Below are 20,215 nucleotides of genomic sequence, written 5' to 3' on the forward strand. Positions count from 1 at the left end.
TTGACGCTGAGACAGTCACAGAGGCCAAAGAGAAAAAATGATATCTCAGGAAGTAGCACTTGGCAGTGTCAACAAATTATTCCTCCTTTGTGTTTATTATGCTTTGAAAAGGTGCATTCTGTAGCTTTTAGATATCTGTCCAAATTTGATCTGGCAGCTTACAGTAGCCCCTAGTCACTAGTCTCTATGTTAAAATAAATAGGCCCTTCCCATCGACTCACATTCAAATCCCTCAAACCTTTGCCCATCTCAGTGCATCTCCCCTCAACCTCTTCTGTTCCCTAAGACCATAAGAAATAAGACTCGTAATCCAGGGACCCAGGATAATGCTCTGGGGACCCGAGTTCAAATCCCACCATGGCAAATGGTGAAATTTGAATCCAATAAAAATCTGGAATTAAGAATCCACTGATGACCGTGAAACCAGTGTCAATTATCAGAAAAACCCATCTGGTTCACTAATGTCCTTTCGGGAAGGAAATCTGCCGCCCTTACCTGGTCTGGCCTACATGCGGCTTCAGAACCACAGCAATGTGGTTGACTCTGAAATGGAGGGCAGTTAGGGATGGGCAATAAATGCTGGCCAGGCAGCGACGCCCCCATCCTGCAAATAAATATAAAGAAAATAGGAACAGGAATAGGCCCTTTGGCTCCTCAAGCCTACTCCACCATTCAATAGGAGCATGGCTGATCAGACATTCCTCATGTCCACTTTCCTGCCCTTTTCCCATAACCCTTGATTCCCTTACAGATCAAAAATCTATTTCAGTCTTAAATATACATAAGGACTTTCATAGAATCATAGAATCCCTACAGTGCAGAAGAGGTCATTTTGCCCTTCAAGCCTGCACTGACTCTCTGACAGAGCATCTTACTCAGGCCCTATCACCGTAACCCAACGCATTTCCAATGGCTAATCCATCTAACCTACATTTAACCTACACCTTGGGAAGAAACTGGACCCAGGTTCAAATCCCACCACGGCAGATGGTGAAATTTGAATTCAATAAAAATTTGCAATTAAGAATCTACTGATGACCATGAAACCATTGTCGATTGTTGGAAAAACCCATCTGGTTCCCAGAGGAAATCCACGCAGAAACTGGGAGAACAAATTCCACACAGGCAGTCATCCAATGCTGAAATCAAACCTGGGTCCCTGACGCTGTGAGGTCGCAGTGCTCATAGAAATCATAGAAGTCATAGAAACCCTACAGTACAGAAAGAGGCCATTCGGCCCATCGAGTCCGCACCGACCACAATCCCACCCAGGCCCTACCCCCATATCCCCACACATTTTACCCACTAATCCCTCTAATCTACGCATCCCAGGACACTAAGGGGCAATTTTTTAGCATGGCCAATCAACCTAACCCGCACATCTTTGGACTGTGGGAGGAAACCGGAGCACCCGGAGGAAACCCATGCAGACACGAGGAGAATGTGCAAACTCCACACAGACAGTGACCCAAGCCGGGAATCGAACCCAGGTCCCTGGAGCTGTGAAGCAGCAGTGCTAACCACTGTGCTACCGTGCCGCCCTCCCAAGGAAGTGCTAACCACTTCCTCCCTGCCCCCATAGCTCGCTGTGGCAAAGAGTTCCAATGACTCGCAACCCTCTGAGAGAAGAAATTCCTCCTCATCTCAGTCTTAAATTGGTGCCCTTTATTCTGAGATTATGCCCTCTGGTCTGAGACTCTCCCATGAGGGGAAACGTCCTCTCAGCATTTACCCTCTCAAGCCCCTTAAGAATCCTACATGTTTCAATTAGATCACCTCTCAATCTTCTCAATTCCAATGAGTAGAGTCCCAACCTGTTGAACCTTTCCTCAGAAGACAATTCCTCCATACCGGGCATCATCCTAGTGAACTTTCTCTGAACTACCTCCTATGAAATAATATATTTCCTTAAACAAGGAGACCAAAACTGCTCACAGTGCTCCAGATGTGATCTCACCAGTATCTTGTACAGTTACAGCAACACTTCTGCACTGTTACATTCCAACCCCCTTGAAATAAGGACCAATATTCCATTAGCCTTCCTGATTACTTGCTGCATCTGTGTGCTAGCTTTCTGTGTTTCATGCACAAGTACCCCTAAGCCCCTTTGGGTTGCAGCTTTCTGCAGTTTTTCTCCATTTAAATAATTCCTTGTTCTTTTGTTCTCCCTTCCAAATTTAACAACTTCACGTTTTCCCACATTTGCCAACTTTTGGCACACATACTTAACCTGTCAATATCTCTTTGTAAATTGTTTGTATCCCTCTCACAACTTGCGCTTCCACATATTTTTGTGCCATCTGCAAATTTGACTACAGAATATTTGATTCCTTCCTCCAGGTGATTAATATATGTTGTAAACAGTTGCAGTCCTGCACCGACTCCTGTGGAACCCCACTGGTTACAGGTTGCCAAACTGAAAAAGAACCCTTTTCCAAGAGGAACGATCCCAGTCTATCCAATCATTCCTCATAGCTGTAATATTCCAATCCTGGCAACATCCTCGTAAATTTCCTCTGTACCCTCTCTCACGCAATTACATCCTTTCTGCAATGAAGTGACCAGAACCACACAGTACTCAGGTTATGGCCCTAACTAATGTTTTACATAGGCCAGCATAACCTTCCTGCTCTTCTATTTTATGTCTGTTCTCATAATTGCAAGGATTCCAGCTGCCTTCTTAACTACCTTATCAACCTGTCCTGCTGCCTTCTCGGATCTTGGATATCAATTTCAAAGGTTCTCACTTCCTCTACACCTTTCAGTATCCTCCCATTTATTATGCAATTCTTTGCCACATTAGACCTCCATAAATGCATTACCTGACACTTAGATCATAGAATTAGAGAATTCCTACTGTGCAGGAGACCATTCAGCCCCAAATTTCTGACAGATCTTCTTACCCAGGCTTTATCCCCGTAACCCTATGTATTTACCCCACTAATCCTCCTATCCTACACACCTTTGGACACTGAGGGGAAATTTAGCCTGGCCAATCCATCTAAATCTGCACATTTTTGGACACTGAGGGGAAATCGAGCACGGCCAATCCATCTAAACCTGCACATCTTTGGACACTTCAGGTTGAATTTCATTTGCCACTTTTCTGCCCATTAACCAGCCCACTGACATCTTTCTGCAATCTATGGCCATCCTCCCCGCTGTCGACCGCGCAGCCAATTTTCGTGTCATGTGTCAAATTTCCTGATCATTCCCCCTGCATTGACGTCAAAATCATTGTCATGCTACAAACCCCTAAAGGTATATTGCAACACCCTTGAGCTTCTATCTCCAATTGGCACACCCAACGATCCTGTGGTGTCTCCAAAAAGGAACACATTTGCTTGAATATGTTGGCAGCAGTTCGACAAGTCATCAACAAGTAAATTCACATTCCTTTCTAATGATTGCCTAAAAGGTTGCAGTAATTATGTAACATGATTTGTTTCAGAAAAGATTTGTTTGCGAGTAGGCGCATTTTATTCCTTTGCGATTCATTAGTAAACAAAATTACCCATGGGCACTGACTGAATAAATGTTACTGAACGAATTTTAGTTAATACTTTTGAAACATCTTTTCAGTGATTAGGTCATCCCATGGTATTTTAAAGGGAGCCTGACAGAAAGTCATTAGGGGCGGTGACCAAAGTCCAAATGGTAGATTTAAAGACACTATAAGACATAGGAGCAGAAGTAGGCCATTCGGCCTATTGAATCTGCTGAAGGTAGGGAGAGAGATGGTGAAACAGTACTGTTGGGAAGAGTCATAGAGTCATAGAATCCCTACAGTACAGAAGGAGGCCATTTGGTCCATCGAGTCTGTACCGACCACCATCCCAGCTGGACCCTATTCCCGTAACTCTCATTTACCCTGTTAATTCCCCTGACATTAGGGTCAATTTGTCCAATCAACCTAACCCGCACATCTTTGGACTGTGGGAGGAAACCGGAGCACCCGGAGGAAACCCACGCGGACATGGGGAGAACATGCAAACTCCACACAGTGACCTGAGGTCGGAATTGAACCCGGGTCCCTGGCGCTGTGAGGCAGCAGTGCTGACCACTGTGCCACCTAATGGGAAACTAGATTCCAGAGTGTAAGGGTGCAGTGACGGAACAGAGAGTGAGAGCAGCTCATTGTATCATGGACAACCAATCTCCCAGGACTTTCTTCTTAAATTGCAGATCATGAAAGGGACATTTCCAAAACTTCTCCCAATATTCTGTCATAAGTTTGGAAGCAGAATTCCAATTATTGAACGATTGATTTTATTTAATGCCTCCATTAACTCTATACCATGGTGAAGAATGTCACGGTCTAGTCTATGCTGGAACAGAGTGCACCAAACTGAATAAGCCACTGAGCAATTTGTTTTAATGTCCCCTCAAAAACAAAGAAATTCTAGAACATTGGTTATTTTTCCCAAGATTTCTAAACAGGTTTTTGGAGCATGTTGTTCCATTGCGTAGCCAAGCAGGGTTAGGTTTTGATGTTTCTCAGGACGACAAATAATGATTTCCACATTTTACAAATTTCATTTATCCCAAGGTGATGGAATAGTTAAATATATTGGGTGGAATTTTCCGAAGCGGAGTATCAGATTCTGATGAAAACCAACATGTTTCTCCTCAGAGGTTTTCTCTTTAGATTTTCGAATCATAGAGTCATACAGCACAGAAGAGGCTCTTCAGCCCAACGAATCCGCACCGACACATTAGAAACACCTAAACTCCCACCTAATCCCATCAGCCCCACAGCCCTGAATGTTATGATGTGCCAAGTGCTCATCCAGATACTTTTCAACGGATGTGAAGCAACCCACCTCTGCCACCCTCCCAGGCAGCGCATTCCAGACTGTTACCACCCTCTGGTAAAATAGTTTTTCCTCATATGCCCCCTAAACCTCCTGCCCCTCACCTTGAACCTGTGTCCCCTTGTGACTGACCCTTCAACTAAGGGGAACAATTGCTCCCTATCCACTCTGTCCATGTCCCTCATAATCTTGTACACCTTGATCAAGTCACCCCTCATCTTCTCTGCTTCAACAAAAGCAACCCAAGCCTATCCAACCTCTGTTCGTAGTTTAAACCTTCCATCCCAGGCAGCATCCTGGTGAGTCTCCTCTGCACCCCCTCCAGTGTGTTCACGTCCTTCCTATAATATGGCAACCAGAACTGTACACAGTATTGCAGCTGTGGCCTCACCAAAGTTCTATACAGCTCCAACATGTCTTCCCTGCTTTTGTAATCTATGCCTCGATTGATAAAGGCAAGTGTCCCATATGCCATTTTCACCACCCTAGTATCATGCCCTTCCGCTTTCAGAGATCTGTGGACAAACACGCCAAGGTCCCTTTGTTCCACAGAACTTCCTAGTGTCCTATCATTCATTGAGCACTTCTTTGTCAAATTACTCCTTCCAAAGTGTATCACCTCACATTTTTCAGGGTTAAATTCCATCTCCCACTTATCTGCCCATTTGACTATTCTGTCTATATATTCTTGTAACCCAAGACATTCTGCCTCACTGTTAACGACCTGACCAATCTTTGTGTCATTCACAAACTTACTAATCCTACCCCCCACATAGTCATCAATGTCATTTATATAAATGACAAATAATAGGGGACCCCGCACAGACCCCTGTGGTTCCCCACTGGGCACTGGCTTCCAGTCACTAAAGCAGCCTTCTGATACTTTGTAAAAATATGGGGCGTATTTTGCATCGCCGTTCTTGAGACGCCACAGAGATCGAGTCGCCCTTGCCCCGATCACAAATTAAAATTAAAGAACCCCCCCCCCCCCCCCCCCCCGCCCCCCGCCCACCGACATCAGGACCCTTGGTAGACAACGGGAACACCCACAACTCTCGATTACAGAGGGGCAACCTTCACCCCAACACTGAATGAACAGGTCAGCCCCCCCGACATCGCTGGCACCAGTCGGGGGGGCATTATCTATAAATCTTTATAGATAATGAATCATAAGAATCCTACAATGCAGTAGGAGGCCATTCGGCCCATCGAGTCTGCACCGACTACAATCCCACCCAGTCCCTATCCCCATGACCCCATGCATTTACCCGAGCTGGTGCCCCTGACACTAAGGCCAATCAACCTAACCCACACATTTTTGGACTGTGGAAGGAAGCCGGAGCACCCGGAGGAAACCCACGCAGACACGGGGAGAATGTGCAAGCTCCACACTGAGAGTGACCCAAGCCAGGAATCGAACCCGGGTCCCTGGCGCTGTGAGGCAGCAGTGCTAACCACTGTGCTATACTTAGTCTGGTAACAATGTAGTAATCATCTTACTGTTTTGTTTAACTAAAACATGTTAAATGTGCAAGTTCCTATGCCCCAAATATAAAGTTAAAGCATTCTCACCAAAATATTTCAGAGTGTCATGCTCAGACAGAAAACGGGCAGGAAGCTCTCTAGTTCCACAGGGCAGTTTTTTTCAATGGATTTTGAATAAATAAACCCCTCACCCACCCATGGGGGTCCCACTAGGGCTTGCCCTGGCACTGCCCATGGCACAGGTTGGCACTGCCACACTGTGAAAGGGAGCTGTGCCAGAGGGCATTGCCAGGGCACTGCCTGGCCATGTCTCTTTCCCCCAGGGGGCTATACCGACCTCTGTGCCCCTTGAGGGATCCCCTCGACAGGGTTACGTCCGGCCAAATTTGCTGTACACTTTGCTGGTATGTCATCATGTGGGCGAGGTACAAAAATTTAGTAAGAGGATCATGTAGTGAGGGGGGGCCATTAATAAATGTATATAATCAGGCTCACCCTTGTTATGGGTGTGGACCTGATTACGTTGCTGGTGATGGGTGGGGAAAATCAAAAATTGCCATCTCACCGGCGTGGTTCACGATTTCCAGGTGTCTCCGGATTTTGCACCCAAACCAGTAATCTCACGCACGGAGAGTCTGGCTTCAAGGTCCCACCCTTTACTTAGTTTCAATCTATTGTGCCACTCATGAATGTTTGGCCGACTGTCAAAACAATTCTGGCACTACACCAGCTGCAAATGCCTTCATAAGAAATCGAAACCAGAGAGCAGGCCTTCCATCTCTGCCAATCGGCACGATCGTGGCAGATCTTCCATATCGGTTCCACCTTTCCTCACAACCTTAATATCCATTAATTTCCTGATCATCCAAAAATCTATCGACAAAATGTCCAAGTTTCAAACTCATTGAGCCTCACGACTTTGTCCTCCCTGACTCGCCATGATGTTACCCTTCCCGGCCCCAAAGCTATATCAAAAGAAGAACAAAGAACAGTACAGCACAGGATCAAGCCCTTCAGCCCTCCAAGCCTGCGTCAATCATGATGTCTGCCTAAACTAAAACCGTGTGCACTTATAGGGTCCATATCTTTCCATTCCCATCCTATTCGTGTATTCGTCGAGATGCCCCTTAAATGCAGTTATCGTACCTGTTCCCACCACCTCCCCGGGCAGCGCGTTCCAGACATTCACCACCCTCTGTGTAAAAAACTTGTCTCGCACATCTCCTCTAAACATTTCCCCACGTACCTTAAACCTATGTCCCCGAGTACTTGACTTCTCTACCCTAGGAAAGAGCATCTGACTATCCAATCTGTCCATGCCACTCATAATCTTGTAAACCTTTATCAGGTCACCCCTCAACCTCCATCGTTCCAGTGAGAACAAACTGAGTTTATCCAACCTCTCCTCATAGCTAATGCCCTTCAGACCAGGCAACATCCTGGTAAATCACTTCTATACCCTCTCCAAACCATCCTTCTAAGCCCTGGCATCATGATACCAGGGCTTAGAAGGTTAAGTCATGAGGACAGGTTGCATCAGCTGGACTTGTAGAATCATAGAAACCCTACAGTACAGAAAGAGGCCATTCGGCCCATCGAGTCTGCACCGACCACAATCCCACCCAGGCCCTACCCCCATATCCCTACATATTTTACCCGCTAATCCCTCTAATCTACGCATCCCAGGACACTAAGGGGCAATTTTAACATGGCCAATCAACCTAACCCGCACATCTTTGGACTGTGGGAGGAAACCGGAGCACCCGGAGGAAACCCACGCAGACACGGGGAGAATGTGCAAATTCCACACAGACAGTGACCCACGCCGGGAATCGAACCCAGGTCCCTGGAGCTGTGAAGCAGCAGTGCTAACCCACTGTGCTACCGTGCCGCCCCTTGTGTTCCCTTGCATTTAGAAAATTAGGGAATGATCTGACTGAAGTACCTAATGGGTTAAAATAATTTGATGGGATGGCTTATGAAAGATTATTCCCTCTGAAGGGAGAATAATAGACAAGGAGCATAAAGTTGGAGCTAAAAGAGACATGAGGAAACAATGTTTTATGTAAGGGATCACAGCAATCTGGAATGTCCTCCTCCCCAAGAAGGCTCTGAACCAGTGATGAACAACCTAGGCCAGTGAGTGGGCCGCGGAGTTACCCCCCTTCATCTCAGTGGGCCGCAAGTTTCAAATCGGGCTAACTGTGACCCCATGAATAAGGTTAAATACATTTAACGCATACTGAATATTTCACAAGTTACAGTAAATGCTTAATCATTCAGAACATGATAGAACTGTTATCAAATTCAAGTGGTAAAAGCAAAAGAGGTATGTACACATTGGATGCAGAGGGAGCGCATGGCTCCCACAGTCAATGTTGTGAGCAATCAGCACACACCTCACTTCACCTGCCCTTGCTTTAAATGCAAATCACTTCAGTCATACCAATCGGAAAAAAGCTACATGGATGGAAACCAGTGGAACCTGGCAACTTTGCGCGTGGGCGACAGTCAACAAAATATCTCCTGGGCCGCATTCGGAACTCTGATGGGCCACATGTAGCCCCTGGGCCTCAGGTTTCCCACCACAGCTCTGGACACTGGAGACTGAGCTTGACAGATTTTTGTGAGGTTACCAAAAGATATAAAGTTTAAAAATTATTTATTTGTCACAAGTAGGCTGACATTAACACTGCAATGAAGTTACTGTGAAAAAACCCCAGTCGCCACACTCCCGGTGCCTGTTCAGGTGCACTGAGGGAGAATTTAGCTTGCCCAATGCACCTAACCAGCACATCTTTCGGACTGTGGGAGGAATCCGGAGCACCCAGGGGAAACCCACGCAGGCACAGGGAAAACGTGCAAACTCTGCACAGACAGTGACCCAAGCCGGGAATTGAACCCGGTTGCCTGGTGCTGTGAGGCAGCAGTGTTAACCACCGTACCGCCCTGATATGGAGCTGAGGTGGGTAAATAAAGTGGAGGGGCAGATTAGCCTTGATCTAATGGATGGAATGAGTTCGAGGTGCTGACGGCCCAATTCCTGCTCATGTGTTCCTGTATCTCCCTCTCTGGCTTTGTAACCTGAATTTGATAGATTTTTGTTAACCAGAAATAGAAGGGGATATGGCAGGTACATGGAGTTAGGTCACAAAATTAGCCATTGAACAGTACAGAACAGACTTGAGGGGCTAAATGGTCAACCCCTCTTCCTATGCTCCTATGGGATTCTAGCTCCATTCTAAGCCTTAAGTGTGGCACAGTGGTTGGCACTGCTACCTCACAGTGCCAGGGACCTGGGTTCAATTCCAGCCGTGGGTCACTGTCTGTTTGGAGTTTGCACGTTCTCCCCATGACTGCAGGGTTTCCTCTGGGTGTTCTGGTTTTCTCCCACATCACAAAGGTGTGCAGGTTAGGTGGATTGGCCATGCTAAATTGCCCCTAGTCAATTGACACTAAATTGGCCATTGGCCTAGATCCTCTGCGACTGGATCCTGAATTTCCCAACTCACGGACCACAATCAGTAAGGACAGGCAATAACACCTCCTCCACGATAATCCTCAACACTGGTGCCCCACTAGGCTGTGTCCTCAGCCCCCTACTATACTCCTTATACATCTATGATAGTACGGCCAAATTCCCCTCCAATTCAATTTTCAAGTTTGCTGACGATACCACCGTAGTGGGTCGGATCTCAAACAACGATGAGACAGAATACAGGAATGAGATAGAGAATCTGGTGAACTGGTGCAGCAACAATAATCTCTCCCTCAATGTCAACAAAATGAAGGAGATTGTCATCAACTTCAGGAAGAGTAAAGGAGAACATGCCCCTGTCTACATCAACGGGGATGAAGTAAAAAGGGTCGAGAGCTTCAAGTTTTTAGGTGTCCAGATCACCAACAACCTGTCCTGGCCCCCTCATGCCAACACTATTGTTAAGAAAGCCCACCAACGCCTCTACTTTCTCAGAAGACTAAGGAAATTTGGCATGTCAGTTACGACTCTCACCAACTTTTACAGATGCACCATAGAAAGCATTCTTTCTGGTTGTACCACAGCTTGGTATGGCTTCTGCTCTGCCCAAGACCACAAGGAACTACAAAAGGTCATGAATATAGCCCAATCCATCACGCAAACCAGCCTCCCATCCATTGACTCTGTCTGCACTTCCTGCTGCCTTGACAAAGCAGCCAGCATAATTAAGGACCCCATGAACCCCGGACATTCTCTCTTCCACCTTCTTCCTTCAGGAAAAAGTTTGAAGTCACGTACCAACCGACTCAAGAACAGCTTTTTCCCTGCTGCTGTCAGACTTTTGAATGGACTTACCGCGCATTAAGTTGATCTTTTTCTACACCCTAGCTATGACTGGAACATTACATTCTGCACTCCTTTCCTTCTCTATGAACGGTAAGTTTTGTCTTTACAGCACGCAAGAAACAAAACTTTTCACTGTATGTTAATACATGTGGCAATAATAAATCAAATCAAATCAAATCAAATCAAATAATGTCAGGGAATTAGCAGGGTAAATATGTGGGTTTATGGGAATAGGGCCTGGTGGTATTGTGGTCGGTGCAGACTCAATGGGTCAAATGGCCTCCTTCTGCACTGTAGGGGCTCTATGAAACTTAGGTACCTAAGCTAGGGTGACATTCGACAGCAATACTTTAAAAGGAATTGGTTGCAAGATGTTTCAAGATGCCCTAAGGATGGATAAGGCACAATTTAATTTCAAAGTAGCTTGAATCGCAGAGTCACTTTCGCAACCTAAGGATTATCTGTTAATCTGCCTACACAGAAGGAATATGTGATTGCAAAAGGAAGTTGCATGTGTCATGACAAAATTGTGGACGAACAAGATAATTTAATTCCCCTCCAGGTCTGTACCTCAGCAGCTGTTGTATAGTGGCAGTAGGATTCAGTTGGTAGCCCCCTTTGGCCTGAATCCAAAGATTATAAATTCCTATGGTGCAGAAGGAGGCTATTCAGCCCATCGAGTCTACACCAACCACAATCCCACCGAGGGCCTATCCCTGCAACACCATGCATTTATCCTAGCTAGTGCCCCTGACAATAAGGGGCAATTTAGCATGGCCGATCCACTTAGCCCACACATCTTTGGACTGTGGGAGGAAACCGGAGCACCCGGAGGAAACCTACACAGACACGGGGAGAACATGCAAACTCCACACAGACAGTGACCCAAGCCGGGAATTGACTCGGGTCCCTGGCACTGTGAGGCAGCAGTGCTAAACATTGTGCCATCGTGCCGCCCTATGTTCCATTCCAAGGCTTGGGTACTTAGGCGAGGCCAACATTCTACTGATATACTTCAAAAACAAATGGTTGGAAAATGCCTTGAGATGTTCTGAGGATGTGATGGGGCACAATTTAACTGTGATTTCTTTTTATTTAGCACTTCACAAACACTTGTGTTACATTGGAAACTTGAAGAATCTTGGATAAAAACTTCAATTTCTTATTAGCAAGAGAGATAAATTCTAAGCTTTGGTTGCTCATAAAACAAAATCTCTTTAATGAAAAGTTTTCTTCATAGACCTTCATCTTTCAGTTATTTCTTATTTATATATTAATGACCTGCCACACACGGCAAAACATTGACAAACTATTAAAAAACTGTCCATGACTGTTTGTACACTTCAGAAAGGATCTCTGAAGGGAGTGTTTCACTATTGACCAATATACTCTTGGAAAGGATTTGAAAACTCAACCTTTCCTGTCAGATTAATGAATCTTTATCTTACTCTATCCTATGAACTGCTCTAAAACTCCTCACCGCTAAATTCACTGAAGCGACTGATGGGTTTATCAATCCCATTGGCACCATTGAGAGGACAAGAAAGGTTTGACCCATCACGGAATGCCTCACCCTAATCGCTTCTGTCTGGTGAAGGTCTATCTGGCATGGTGAAGCCAGAGGGAGAGTCATCGCTTGGCTGCTACCTCACAGCCAGCTGAAGAGAAACAGTGTCAGAGGGATGAGAGCAGAACATTAACCCAACGCCTCACACACAAGAGGCTGGTGACTTAGAAAAAGATAAAAGGACAAAATACAGAGCATTTTATACGTGAGAAACAACAAACGGTGGCACGGTGGCACAGTGGTTAGCACTGCTGCCTCACAGTACCAGGGACTGGGGTTCGATTCCCAGCTTGGGTCACAGTCTCTGCAGAGTTTGCGCGTTCTCCCCGTGTCTGCGTGGGTTTCCTCCAGGTGCTCCAGTTTCCTCCCACAGTCTGAAAGATGTGCTGGTTAGGTGCATTGGCCGTGCTAAATTCTCCCTCAGTGTACCCAAACAGGTGCCAGAGTGTGGCGACTGGGGGATTTTCACAGTAACTTCATTGCAGTGTTAATGTAAGCCTACCTGTGACTAATAAATAAACTTTAACCTTAAACCAAAGCAGAATTTGAAATGTATCTTATAATATTTTCACCCCAACACAACACTAAACAATAAAATTACCTTATCATTAATAACTAATCTGGCAAAACACTCAAGCATCAATATTATAAGCTGAGCCAAGTGTATATCTTCTATGTCTTCCTCCCCATTGTGTGCCAAAAGAATAATCCCAGGCTAAATATAGTAAAGGTTTATGACTTTTTTGAGATAAAACAAACAACAGAATACTTACAGAAAAGTGCAGCTACTAAAACGAAGCAGGGAAGTATCCTGAGATCCATAATGAGACAGCCAGAGCCTGGAATAGACTTGGAGTCTTCACAGTAACTGAACGTTCACTGTTTCAAATCTTACTTAAAGAGTCTTGAGAGTTTTTGACAGATATTTGATATATGTGTCTGCAATAAGGAAGTACTGAAAGATGAGGTGAAAAAACCTGTTCCCAGTGCCTTGTGGAATAACTGGACTGGTGCAGCATTCCTATCCTTAGACATTGCCTCAGATTTAATTGGGAACGTGAAATGAAACCGAGAAAAGACGTTCCCAGATTTCAGTTATTTAAAATCATAGGACCATAGAATCCCTACAGTGCAGAAGGAGGCCATTCGGCCCATCATGTCTGCACCAAACCACAATCCCAGGCCCTATCCCCATAACGCCATGCATTTACCCGAGCTAGCCTCCCTGACACTAAGGGGCAATTTAGCATGGCCAATGCACCTAACCCACACATCTTTGGACTGTGGGAAGAAACTAGAGTGTTCAGAGAAAACCTACACAGACATGGAGAGAACGTGCAGACTCCACACGGACAGTCACCCAAGGATGGAATTGAACACGGGTCCCTGGCGCTGTGAGACAGCAGTGCTAACCACTGTGCCACTGTGCCACCCTGTGATGTATCATTAAAAGCCTGCTTCTGAAGTTGTTAAAACTGATTCCTGTTTGCACCAATGTTTAAAGCAACAAAGCAAATTCGAACAAGAAAGCAGATCTTATAGCAGCCATCAACGGTTCCTTAAAGGGTTCAATCGTGACTTAATAACAGGACATGGTTCTGAAATGGAGAAGGAGGCCATTCGGCCCATTGAGTCTACACCGACCACAATCTCACTCGGGCCCTATCCCCATAACCCCATGCATTTACCCTTGCTAGTCCCCCTGACACTAAGGGGCAATTTAGCATGGACAATCCACCTAACCCGCACATCTTTGGACTGTGGGAGGAAACCAGAGCTACCGGAGGAGACCCAAGCAGACACGGGGAGAATGTGCAAACTCCACACAGACAGATTCCACATCACCTTCTCAGAAAGGAGTTTCCACAATGTTGGCACCGCCTGACTGAGTTCTGAAGGGGAAAATGGGAGTCAGTTCCCAATAGGTGTTTCAGTACAAAGTGATAGGAATACTGCCCGGCATTCTCTGACCCTCCCTGCTGGTGGGTCCTCCCAGCCACGACAATGACGAACCCGGGCCACAGGTTTCCTGGCAGTGGTTGGGATGGTTGGGCGGAGGTGGGGTGGGTTGGTGGGGGTGCAGAGCATTCAACGGGAAACCCTGTTGACAAAGGCAGGACCTAAAGGTCCCACCGTCGACTAATGGTGGGCTGTCTCCGCAACTACAAAACACACGAAAAATGCTGGAAAATCTCAGCTGGTCTGACAGCATCTGTGGAGAGAGAGTAGAGCTAATGTTTTGAGTCTGCTTGACTCTTGGTCAGACCCAGCTCTGATGAATTGTCATCTAGACTCCAAACATTGGTTCTATTCTCTCTCCACAGATGCTCTCAGACCAGCGGAGATTTTCCACCATTTCTCTGTTTTTGTCTCAGATTCTAGCATCCGCAGTATTTTGCATTTACCACAAAACACATCTTGGAGAGGTTACAGAAAGTCCCATCCACTGATGATAGTGCCATAAGGAACTCCTAGCAATACTGGTGATATTCCTAGAACTGATCCAAACTGGTTATTTTCTTCATTTATCCTGTGCATTTTCCTGCTGCCTCGGAAAAGTAGCCAGCAAAATCAAGGACTCCATGCACCCCGGACATACTCTCTTCCAACTTAGTTCTTTGGGAAAAGGTACAAAAGTCTGAAAACACGTACCAACCGACTCAAGAACAGCTTCTTCTATGCTGCCATCAGTCTTTTGAATGGTCCTTGTGGTGGACCTCAGTTGTGCCTTTGTCCTATATGGACCACCGTTGTGTGTGTTTGTCATACCTGGACACATCCCCTTCCAGTTTGGTTCCTCCCCACGGCACCTAGTATAAAGGTGGCTGTCTCCTCCCCCTTGTTCAGTCCAGGTTGGTTATTTGTTGGGATCTGCTCCTGATTCTGTTGTGGATAAAAGCCTACACTTGTATTGGCATATCGGTAGTCTTTCGCCTTATTGATAGCGCATCAGTCCTATCATATATTAAGCTGGTCTTTCTCTACACCTTATCTGTAACTGCAACACTATATTCTGCACCCTCTCCTTTCCTCTCCCCTATGTACTCGATGAACGGTGTGTTTTGGCCGTGTAGTGCGCCAGAAACAATTCTTTTCACTGTATCCCAGTATATGTGACAATAATAAAACAATTAATAAATCAATTCAATTCACTTACGTTTATTGCTTATGCGTTTATCTGTTATCTTTATTGATGGTGCAAGCTTGAATGAGCATCAACTGGTGTCAAAAACTGGAAGTAAGCAGTTCCAATGCAATGTGCACTTGTATGGACGAAGGCACTCAAGATGAATAAGCGTGATTCAGCAGATTTGGGAGTGAAGTCCAGACAACATTTTATTGGGAAAAATGACAACCATTACAAAATTAAAATACAGAATTCATCCCAGACCAAAGGAACTCAAAATAAATATTTCAGTAAAAGCTGCACCAGTTTTGTTGCTGGAAGATGGAAGCAAGCAAAGGGCCGGAATTCTCCTCAAAAAATTCTAAGTGTTGAATTTGTGGGAAAAATGGTTGTTTTTTTAAGTGGGAGTTCAGACAAGAATCTCCCACATTCTGTGCAAAGCAGAGGCCACAATCGTGAATATCATTAAAAGCTCGGGGGAGGCGGGGGAGGCCTATTTTCATTAGAGTTTGACAGTTCCAAACTCTGTGCATGCGCAGTGGCCCCAAACCGTCAGCCTCCCATTTGCTGGCCAGCTCAATCGCTGGCCATCCCAACACCCCGGCAATGCTGCCCCTCCAGCACCCCCCACGGCCCGATTGCAGCCCCACAAGCAGTCGCAGGCCAGCTCCGACCCCCACCCCCCCATCCTGGAGTGCCCCGAACTCCAGCACCACCCCCAGTAGTGATGATACCCCCCCACCCACCCCACCCCGGCAGACCTCCCGCTACCCTGGCAGAACCCCCCCAGGGGAGGCACACCCTCCCCCCCTCACCCTGGCAGAACCCCCCCCCCCCCACTGGAGGCAGAACCCCGGCAAACCACCCCCGCCCAGCCCACCTTGATGGCTGGCCTCCCTCCAACCCCGACCGGATCCCAATGTAATGGGCCTGGAGGCTTCAGTCCTGGGCCCGCTAATCTCATTTAAATTGTATGCAAATGATTCTTTAAATGAGGCCACTGGAAATCCGGCATTGGAAGACACTCTCGCTGTGGGAATGCATGCGCGGATCCTGTGCATCACCAGCTGTGGGATTCTCCTGGCCCGCTGCACTAAAAAATTAGCACGGCAAGATGGAAGAATCGCCCCCAATAACTGCACATTATCACGACACTAAACTGCTGATTGACTTAGGGACAATTTTGATTTTCTGTTCAGATCCACCATCATCTCTTCACTTCTTCGTGATCTCCACCTTGTTCAACCCTTTTGTCTTCAAGTGATGGATGCAATGTGCTGTAAATTGGGCGTGGGGAGGGGAGAGGATAAATATTAGCATTGACTCATTGACACCATCAAGTGACAATGGAAGTCTCAACTGAGATATTGGCAAAACCGAGCGTAGGGAGAGATAAGATGCTGAAAGAGAAATAGATCAGAAACATGGACATCAATGTCCTTGCAGAGAATGCAAAGTAAGAAAAAATAACACTTGAAGAAAGCTCCCTTTCACAATGCTTATCTTCTTGTGTGAGAGCAGGGATCTTGTTGTTTGATAAGACTGATGTGCCACAAAGGCACTACCTTTATTTATGAAGTGTGGGCATGTGACCAAATATGGAGCCGCCTCTCAGCATGCCTGATCCCCAAAGAGCCAATAGATAATGAGTGTGTCCTCTGGCCTGTGACATTTTCCCACTGCCATTCAGTGAGTTCCAAACTGCCCTGCAGTTGAACCTGTGGGGAAATAGGTGCACAATCATCGTCGAATAGAATCCTACATTGCAGAAGAGGCCATTCGGCCCATCGATTACCTGACAGAGTATCTTACCAAGGTCCTGTCCCTCGCCCTACCCCCTTAACCTCACACATCTACCCAAGATTGGACAAAAAATACCGGACAGAGTATCTTACCAAGGTCCTGTCCCTCGCCCTATCCCCTTAACCTCACACACCTACACAAGATTGGACAAAAAATAAGACACAGCAAAGAATGACTCAAGGATTACTAAAGAGGGAAGAATTAGAGTATGTGAGAAAGCTAGCCAGAAATATAGAAACCAATAGTAAGAGCTTTTATAAATATTTTACAAAGAGAAGAGATAACAAAGTGAGCATTGATCCTGTAGAAAGTGAGTCTGGAGTCTGGAAGACAAGGACATGGTAGATTAATTGAACAGATATTTTGCATCAGTTGTCACTTTCATGGTTACAAATAACATAGTAAGAAGTCTAACAACACCAGGTTAAAGTCCAACGTTGGACTTTAACCTGGTGTTGTCAGACTTCTTACTGTGTTTACCACAGTCCAACGCTGGCATCTCCACATCATTACAAATGACATGCCAGGAGCAGCTATAAACCAGGAAATGGTCGAGAGGAACTCAGGATAATTAGTCACCAGAAAAGTGATATTGAATAAATTGTTGGGTCTGTGGGCTGACAAGTGTCCCGGTCCTGATGGACTTTATCCTTGGGCCTGAAAAGAAGTGTCTAAGTGAGATAGACGATGCATTGTATTGAATTTTCCAAAATGCCCTAGATTTTTCTAAGGTCCCATTAGATTGGAAGGCAGCAAATGCAAGTCCCCCATTATTGAAAAAGGAAGGGAGGTAGGAAATAGGAAACTACAGGTTGATGGGGGTGGGGAGGGGGGGCATTGCCCCGTGAGGGTGGGCGGAATTCCATGGGGGTTCAGAGGTGGGGGATTCCTTGCAAGAGGGTCGGCCTGGGTCTTTACAATTTTTACCCAGAAGTTAGAAGATGTTTTAATTCTTCTACATTTTTCATACTAACAATTAGTGTAAATCTGCCCGAACCAAACAATGTTAGCGATTTAAACACAGTTTCAGATGGTTCCCAGCACAGCGTAATTGTCCAGAGGTAATTAACACTTCTGGGCAACTGCCATACAAATGCTTACCTTCACGGTTCCAAGAAGAGTTACCAGTCAAGTGCCTCTTTGGGGGTTGCCCAAAACCTGACACTGGAGAACTCAGGAGTTCCTGTTATGTTGTAGCTATTATGGCACCGTGAAGAGATTTCAGGTTTTGTTAGAAATAAAGGGGATTTATTGATAAGAGTGCAGGAGGGTTGCAGCTGCTTTGTCTAGTTCTCCCGAGCACATCTCCTTCAGCTGAATGGATTCATTTACCAATCACTCCCTTCCATCTTCCACATCAACTCATCTTCTGTTTAGACCTGAGTTGTTCTTCATTCCATACATTTGCTTTTGCAATCAATGCAGTTCATCCATCTCTGAGTTTCTTCCAAGTTGAATCCATCATTCATTTCTCTGGACATTTGGTAACAATCTCTTCCTACTTACACTTACATTTTCAGACAACTGCCACACTCCTTTTGTTGTAGTCGCATCAAAACTCGACTTCGACATTTAACATTTCTTCCTTCTTGCGATTTTTTTCATTAGACACTTCTCCTGAATTGCTAAAGTGTTTAACAGTTGTGTTCTCTCTTTGGGTTTGCCATTGCTTTGTTCTCGGAGCACCGGACAGTTTCTGCCTCTCTGCAGAATGCCGATTTCTTATTTCCACATTTGTTTTTTTTCCACACAACTAGTGGTTCAATCATTCAATTGGATCTCTAAAGAATTCCCAATAAGGCTCTGGTGATTCACGTCTACTATACTGTCTTAAAGTGTGTGACGATGCTGTGCCTTTAAGAAATGTTTTTGTGTCATGTGTCTTGTGCAGGATCTGTTTTATCTGTTTGTTTTCATTATTGGAGCCACTGGGTCTGTATCTGGCAGCACTGTATTGTTAGAGCAGCATAATTGATCTTAATTGCTAAAATGCTTGCTTGAAACTGGACTAATGAAGTGTTCTGTTGTTTTGTGTTTTCCCTGGGAGTAGGGTTAATTAACAGAAAAAAAACAGGTGACTGGGTGGAGTTAGGCTTACACAGAAAAATCAAGAGCAGTCTGTTGTTTGGGATCTTTAGAAAGAGGTCGCTTTCTCTGTCTTTCTTTCTCCGCCTGAAGTTGGAGAGTTGAATCTGCCCAGAAATAAATCTCTTTCTCTGAGATTCTGCTGTCTGGGGGTGGATCTTCCTCTGGAGGTGGCTGTATGACAATCAATAGATAATTGTCTGTTTGGATCTCTGTCCAGACGTGTTAAAAGGCTGGAAACGTAGCACCCACGTGATATTTGTTTTTGTGCTAACTAATTCTGAAGAAGGGTATGTTTCTACAGGAATATTGTTTTGCACTGGAACTATAGAGATGGATAGCTGTTAAGAATTTCACTTTGACATGTTTAAATATTTTAACTGGTAAAAGTGATGCTAATTCTTTTTGTTATATTCTAACTGTGTTCTTAAATGAAGTTAGTTTTGATAAAAGTTCCTAATGGGTCAATTGAATCATACTTGGAGCTACCTGATGCCCACCCTAATGCCAAAATCAGAAGGAAAAGTTAGGGTTTAGGCTAACTTCATACGATACTTTGGAGTTCCTGATCTGGTCTCTAACAAGTGGCTTAGGGCGACACAGTAGCACAGTGGTTAGCACTACTGCCTCACAGTGCCAGGGACCTGGGTTCGATTCCAGGATTGGGTCACTGTCTGTATGGGGTTTACACGTTCTCCCCGTGTCTGCGTGAGTTTCCTCCGGGTGCTCCGGTTTCCTCCCCCTGTCTGAAAGATGTGTGTGTTAGGTTGATTGGCCATTCTAAATTGCCCCTTACTGTCAAGGGGATTAGCAAGATAAATACATGGGGTTACGGGGATAGGGCCTGGGTAGAATTGTTGTCGGTGCAGGCTTAATGGGCCGAATGGCCTCCTCCTGAACTGTAGGGATTCTATGATTTCAAGTGACAGACACCACATGCACACAACAGTTAAACTGAGAGAGTCCAGATCTAGCAAAGCTTAAAGTGTCCCTGCGAACTGAAAGGCAAC

At 45.5% G+C, this 20,215-nt stretch overlaps 1 protein-coding gene across 1 annotated transcript in view; it reads right to left on the reverse strand.

Moving 5' to 3' along the window:
• LOC144506092 (uncharacterized) overlaps positions 1-13,040 on the reverse strand; it is an 88,253-nt gene extending 75,213 nt beyond the window's left edge. Inside the window, exon 1 of the mRNA XM_078231908.1 lies at positions 12,964-13,040. Coding sequence (XP_078088034.1) covers positions 12,964-13,012 — 49 coding nt within the window. The 5' untranslated portion in view covers positions 13,013-13,040. The remainder of the gene's footprint in view (positions 1-12,963) is intronic.
• Positions 13,041-20,215: the final 7,175 nt, after the last annotated feature.

The sequence above is a fragment of the Mustelus asterias genome, chromosome 17 (genome assembly GCF_964213995.1).
Source record: "Mustelus asterias chromosome 17, sMusAst1.hap1.1, whole genome shotgun sequence".
NCBI classification, from domain to species: domain Eukaryota; kingdom Metazoa; phylum Chordata; class Chondrichthyes; order Carcharhiniformes; family Triakidae; genus Mustelus; species Mustelus asterias.